The following is a 7490-nucleotide window of genomic DNA, read 5'->3' as shown; positions in this document are numbered from 1 at the left end:
TTGGGACTGATGCGTACTTGTTTTAAATGTTTGATTTTGATATATAGGGGTAATTGTTAAATTTGTGTAGAGTCATATTATAAGCACGTTTAGAGTAATTAATTCTAGTATTTAGATAATAAAGAACGCAACCTATTTTCAGAGAAGGAAAAACTAAGACAAGAAGAAGAAAGAGAACAAACCAGTGTGGATAGGTTCTCGCTTATCAACGGTATGCTGGGAATAACAGTTTGATGATTCCCAAGAGCCCTTATTTACACCGCCGTTTGCCATTTTGATGTCGATTCATCACATCCTGGAGTGAAACATAGCTCGAAAGCACCACAAACAACCAGACGTGGAAGGAAAAAGAAAACTTTCAATAGAAGTTAGTAATGCATAGTAAACACAATATTTATGTCTCATTGCAAGAGTACCATTGAAATAGGATGTAACAGTACTAACACTAACGCACTGATCCCATCAAAAAGGTAGGGCAGCCCGATGCACTAAGCTCCCGCTATGCGCGGGGTTTGGGGAAGGACCGGACCACAAGGGTCTATTGTACGCAGCCTTACCCTGCATTTCTGCTAGAGGTTGTTTGCACGTAATCCCATCAGAAATCAAAAGCAAATTTCTCCAAGAAAAGAAAGCATTGAAATAAGACATCAAACACAATATTTAAAAAGGATAAAGAGAATTTTATTTCAGTCAAGTTACTCCTAGCCATCGAAAGGCAATCTGCAATCACACTCAAAATCTGGTGACCATGTTCCATGTTATCTATCATGTAAAATTACAGAAGCATTTCACCTCAATGCACACCTACAACCTAATCACGCATTAGTATAATGGTGAGGCAGAAAAAACATAGCAGAAGGAACAGAAACCTTTTCGAATTACAGCGGGACCCGGTGAAACTACGAAAGCTAGATCATCCGGGAACTCATAAGAAAGGCTTATGGCTAAGATGAAGTGTTTTGATGTGCGGATCCAAGTTTTTGGATCCAATGAAGAAAACCCTTCTTGCGACATTGAAACATTGAATTTTGTACTAGATTCAGAGTCCCGTCATGCGCAACTGAAGATTCAAACTGCTCCAATACCTTTACAAGCTGCCAAAACTCGGGCCTCTTTTCTGGTTGCAAAGACCAACATTGTTCGATCAAAGCTCTCATGGCAGGAGGGCAATCCCCGGGAATAGGTGGTCTCATATTCTGAAATGTTCCATAGACAAATTCTTTCAGAATTACCCATATTATTCCTTAATAGCAGACTTACTATAAAAAAAAACATCTCTTTTGCAGAATATTATAAAAATACAGTCAAACCTCTCTATAACAGTTCCGCTGGTTGCTATAAAGAAATGATGTTATAGAGAACATATAACAACATAACATGAAAAATCGGTTCCAAAGTAAACTTGGCCGTTATAGTGAAATGTAGTTATAGAGGGTGACTGTTATAGAGAGGTCTGACTGTATTAACAGAAACAATATTTTCTTGGGGGAAACGATGGGGTTTAGGGGCATGATTTTGTCACTCGGATAGTCATAGGGACAAAAAGAGTCAGCCATAGCAAGGTCACAATTGTGTGCATCATCTTCCAATCGCATGCGCGATCATAAATTCTTTGGGAAAAAAGACAAATACCTTGTTGACAACAGCAAAAGCAGCCTGTACTGGTGTCATATCTTCATAAGGTATGGTTCCAGCGACCATTTCCCATAAAATGAGTCCAAAACCATAAACATCCACCTTCCGACCATATGACTTTCGTTTAATCATCTCAGGTGCCATCCATCGATAAGTACCTGGATCATCAGCCAAAAGATCACAATATGCTTCCTCACAAGCAATTCCAAAATCTGCAATTTTGAGGCGGAACTTGTCATTGATAAGTATATTCTCCGGCTTGAGATCCCGATGAATAACGCCTTGTGAGTGAATATATTGCATTCCACGAGCAATATCCAAGGCTAGTGCAATCAATTTTTGTAAGTTCAGGGACTTATGCTCAAGCTTGTGAAGGTATGCTCTCAAAGAACCCTCACATAAATACTCAGTCACAACACAAAAAACCGGTGGCTTTCTGCATGCACCTACAAACTGCATTAACAGGTAATTAAAGACCGGACCATAGATGATTTTGAAAACGAAAACAAGTACACAAACTAGTATTTTACCAATTTAAAACATTAAAAAACGATTTTTAAAAAAAATCACAGTATAGAAATAGCCGGCAAAATAACAAACGTGGCCGTGGAAGAACTTCAATTAAAATGCCTAAGCAAGACCATTAAATACAGTATGCAATGAATAACTGCAAAGTGCCATATGCTCAAATTGAATGCATCAAACAAGGAAGTCGATTTTCTACCTTCACAACATTTTGATGGTGGAGTTGAGACAAGAGAGTAACTTCTCTGCTAAACTGATTCTCCAACCGAGTTGCTAAATCTCCATTTTCATCATCATCAGGTAGTCTTATCATTTTCACTGCAACAGGTTCATCCCTATATATTCCATGGTAAAGCTGACTATGCGCACCATGAGCAAATCTTAGTCCAAGAAATAGCTTAGAAAGATCAATCGTATACTCATCAGCTGTTTCTACGGACATAACCCTACGTCCACTATGATCAAAGTACTTTGACCATGCTGAATCTTTCCGGTTCCGGCTCTTTAATTTGTCATTGAACTTCACCGTGGAACTAGGTGCTTTCTTATCGCGGGAATCTTTGAGGAACAATTTACTCACATTTCCCTTCTCATGTTCTTTCCTTTGAGGATGTGGAGTCGAAAACCTCCTCTGACTAGATCGTGCTTCCTTAAACGTATCGGAAAGTTTTGTTTTCGGAAGAGGGGATAATACTCTCTGCTTATTCGTGCTCGGATTTTGCACAATTTGCCTAACAACTAGACTAGTTCTTGAATTAAGAGAACCTGTTTCAGGTCTAGTTTTGGCACTTGCAATACTCCTAGGCTGGAAAGTGATAGGAATAGAAGACAATCTTGTTGCATCCAACCTATGACAAATGGTATGAGAAAATTTTGTTCTCCTAATCCAAGAATTAATTTCCTCATCCATTTTTTTACTTTTCAAATCAGGCTAAAAAACCTGATAACTAGCATAAAATCTATTCTCCTTTTGTTTCTTCAATTCAGGAGGAGGTTCCAATTCAGTATTTCCCTTAAATTGTCCTATCAATTTTGCTAAGTTTTCTACAGACAATTTCTTCAAACCCATAAATCAAAAATCAAATATTCAAAACAACACTCTTACTTTAAACAGCAGAATAAGGCTCTCTTCAGCTATAAAATCAAACACCCCACCTTCCTTCAAAGCCTGCAAAATGCCACACACATTCAAATCCAAATTAAAAAAAAAAAAAAAAAGTTAATAATAATTAATCTATAAAAAAAATAAAAAAAAAGAGACCCTATTTTCTTAAATTGAAAAAATAGACATACCCCTTTTCAGAAAATCAGATTCAAGAACCATTACAGTGGTGATATTTTTGCTATAAAGATTGCATCTTTGATACGAAATCTATTTCCTCCTCTCTAATTTCTGCTTGAGACATTGAATATATTTGAATGAGAGAGGAGAAAAATCAAAATCCATTTATGACTATAAGTATTATTCCATATAATTTTGTATGTATTCCTAATAGGTCTCTGCTTCGTTTCACACATGAAAAATCAAAGTACGTTTTGGTACGTGCTATAAACCAACCTTAGTTGATACTTTTCATATGGCCCCGGCTTTGTTGCATGACTTACGGGTATCTCAAATGGGGCGGTGAAAAAAAAAAGGGGAGCGGGGTAGGGGGGAGGATTTACCATTATGGTACGTGTCACATACCCACATTACCACTATGGTACTCGGTGTCAGGTATTCATATTCGGTTTCAATTAATTCGAATTCGTGCGCCAATAAAATAAAATTCATTCTCAAAGTTCAAATTTAAAATATCTAATTTGAGAAATTTTATTTATCGCACCGCAACCTTAATAATAGATCTTAGTTAATTTAGTATAATGATTAAAAGACAACTAAAAGTGAGTGGGAGATGGATCAATCGGGTAGATTGGATTAAACGGATATTTTAAGTTAATCGGGTAGATTGGGTCAAGTTTATGGAGATGAGTCATTTTAAGTTAGCGAGGCCTGCAGACATAAACAAATTTTAGAGGATTTGGGTACTGTCACAAATGAGAACGTTCGAGTTGGGATATTCCGAATAGTTTGTTAATGGTAGGGAAAAATTTGAACAAAAAGTATAACGGGAGATAACGTAAACTATATATCATAATAGATGGTCAAATTTAAACAGTTTTCCTAATAATTACCTAGAATTAAGTAATACAATTTTGTAAAAATGTAATTATTAATATGTTTATTTATATAATTATATTGGTGTCTTCCAAAAGTTGAAAAAGAATTTTAAAAATTATACTAGGAAACAAAAGCTACCAAGTAATTCCAAGAATCATGTGAACAAGATCAAGAAAAGACGGAGAGAAAAGATAAAAACAAAAAAGGAAAAAGAAATTCAGGGGGGGAGCATATAGCTGTCACAATCCGAGAATTATAAGTATGAATTTAAGGAAAACTGAGATGCCTTCTTTTTCTTTTTCTTTTCTTTTTTTTCTTTTCTTTTTTACCTTGTTTTGTTTGTTTGTGTACACGATTAAGGGTACGATCGGTACGGGTAAGGAATATTATAATCTTTGCTTCTTTTTTCTTTAGCAATTCTTATGATATGTTAATTTTAGCGAGAAAATAAAAGGGTATCATGATACAAAAAGAAGAAAATAAAGAGCCTCAATATGAATATCTAATATCGAATAAAAATATAAAATAATCTAGGCAGAAATTGAATTGTACTGTTGATTTTGAATTTTACTGAATTTATTATGCACATAGAGTGAGTTGCTCTAGTGGTGAGCACCCCCCACTTCCAACTAAAAGGTTGTGAGTTCGAGTCACACCCCAAGAGCAAGGTGAGGAGTTCTTGGAGGGAAAGAGCCGGGGGTCTATCGGAAACAGCCTCTCTACCTAGGGTAGGGGTAAGATCTGCGTACACACTATCCTCCCCAGACCCTACTAGTAGGATTATACTGGGTTGTTGTTGTTGTTGTTGTTGTTGTATTATGCACATAGATATTTCCTCTTTGTTAAATAAAAATAAAATTTATAAAAAGAAGAGTCAAAGTCCATTAAATATTTTCGTTGAAATTTTGGGACATTAATTTAGGTTTCATAAATAAGCTTTAAAAGGAAAAGTTAAAATTTGTTAATGTATTATTCGAGATTAATCATGTTACTCTTAGTCGTAAGCAAATCGTCTTAATTATCATTAAGGGAGTTATCGCTCAAAATGTGTAGGACTACACATGTTCAAATTCCTCGACAAATTTGTTAAGCATTCAAAACACACTTTAAATGTTTATTTGGAGTTCTTAATTTCTTATACTGAATTGACATATTTTCCTTACATTTGGAAAGGAAAAAATTAAAAAAATAGAAATGAAGATTTTGCGTGCAAACTCTTTCCATTCATTTAATTAATAATTAATTAATAATTAATAATGATTGAAAAGGTCAAAAATGGTGGTTCTCTCGTCTCAAAGAATCCACTATACAATTCAGTGTTCAAAATCGCATATTGACCGTTATTATTATACTGCAATTATGTTTTCTCAACTATTTATCATGTTTAAATGATGTTTTTCTTAAAAGTCAAATGAATTTATTGTTTTAATGAACATATATATCCTTTTAAATTTCAAAAGAATTTACTACTCCTTTAATTCCATTTTTTTTCTTTCCTTCTTTGTTTCCTTTTCTTCCTTGTCACTACACGGTGCATCAGTCGTCACTATTATCAGTAGTTGACAATAGTCTTGTATTCTCGTAGTCCTTGTTCTTGTTATTACGAGTTTTGTTGTTTGTTTTTGGTGCCTTTTATCTTGTTGTTGTTATTAATTAGTTATTGCTTCCTTTTACTATTCTTGGACCGAGGGTCTATCAACTTCTCTATTTTCATAAGGTAGAGATAAGGTCTACGTACACATTACCCTCCTTTTACTCCACTTGTGAGATTCGACTCGATTTATTGTCGTTTGTTTGTTTGTTTGTTTCCTTTTCTCTTTTTTGCCTATTTGTAGTTTCTTTAGATATTAATCAATGTTCACATTTGAATTCCAACTAATTCGAATATGCGCTCTACGAAAATTAAATTGGAGGATATGGTGGTTGGAACTAGATTAATGAAGAATTGTGTACCAATTATTTCTATTGTTAGGATTTTTGCTCTGATTGTTTTACCATATTTGAATTTTATTTTTATCTTTAAGGAAAGTCAAAGTATTAGCCATAATTGTTTTACTTTTCCTAAAAGGAAAGTATAGATTCTCTTCCATATTTGACATATTCTTTTCTTGTAGGAAAAGGTTGTGGACCTCTATAAATTGAAGATCCATTTTTCACAGAAAAACACAACAATAGCACATCCACGATGTAGTCCTTAAAAGAGCTTTATTTAGGGGGAGATTTTTTCCTCCATAGTTTTTTTTTATTTTATACTAGTTTCTCATATGTAGGTCAATTGACCAAATTATATTAAAGTTTATGCATGTTTTAGTATATATATTTTTATTGTCTCATTTATCGTCACTAAGGCTTGCATTGTTAGCTTCCGCATGACGCCTTGTTATTTTCGATCTCAACACGTGGTATCAGAGCTAATAATTCAGAACCGATGATTGAAACAAGATTGAAAACAGGTTCAAGGCGGATTCAATTCAAGCTACAACCAATTTGACGATGATGAAGATTTTTATCAAAAACAAAAAACTGTCAAGGACACTACATGTGGAAGAAAAATTTTTAACCATATTTTCAACATATTTCTTGCTGCATCTTTAAAACAAAAACTATTTTTAACTCATGCTTATGGGCTCCTACTTTTAACCCTACTCACTTTTAACATAGGGCTCCACTTTTTACCCTGCTCACTTTTAACGCGGGGCTCCAATACTTTTAATACATGCTCACTTTCAACGCACGGGACTCCAATTTTTAAGTAATTCCTACTTTTCACAATGACATGTGGCAGTGATGAAGATTATGCGAAGAAAGAGGATCGAGCTTTGTCAAGAAAATTCATGCCAAAAATGGGAGATTTGATAGGATTTTTGCCCTGATTGTCTTACCATATTCGAGTTTTACTTGCCTCTTAAAAGAAAGTCAAAGTATTACCCATAATTGTTTTACGTTTCCTAAAAGGAAAGTATAGATTCCCTTACATATTTGACAGATCCCTTTCTTGTAGGAAAATATTATAGACCTCTATAAATTGTGAATCCATCCTTCACAGAAAAACACAAAAATAGTATCCACAATATAGTCATTAAAAGAGCTTTGTTTAGGGGGAGTTTTTTTCCTCCATAGTTTTTTATTTTATTTTTTATATTAGTTTCTCATATGTAGGTCTGTTTTA

General features: G+C 34.3%; 1 protein-coding gene across 1 annotated transcript; it reads right to left on the bottom strand.

Annotated features, from left to right (window-relative positions):
- Positions 1 to 659: 659 nt before the first annotated feature.
- Positions 660 to 3679, bottom strand: LOC107773843 (serine/threonine/tyrosine-protein kinase HT1). Its single transcript, XM_075229833.1, has 4 exons — positions 3454 to 3679; positions 2360 to 3328; positions 1633 to 2088; positions 660 to 1196 (listed from the first exon to the last, which is right to left on the bottom strand). The coding sequence occupies exons 2-4, from the start codon at positions 3068 to 3070 to the stop codon at positions 945 to 947; spliced, it is 1419 nt and encodes a 472-aa protein (XP_075085934.1). The 5' UTR covers positions 3071 to 3328; positions 3454 to 3679; the 3' UTR covers positions 660 to 944.
- Positions 3680 to 7490: the final 3811 nt, after the last annotated feature.

The sequence above is a fragment of the Nicotiana tabacum genome, chromosome 14, assembly GCF_000715075.1.
Source record: "Nicotiana tabacum cultivar K326 chromosome 14, ASM71507v2, whole genome shotgun sequence".
NCBI classification, from domain to species: domain Eukaryota; kingdom Viridiplantae; phylum Streptophyta; class Magnoliopsida; order Solanales; family Solanaceae; genus Nicotiana; species Nicotiana tabacum.
Note: the sequence above shows the minus strand (reverse complement) of the source record. Positions and strands in the feature narration are given on the sequence as shown.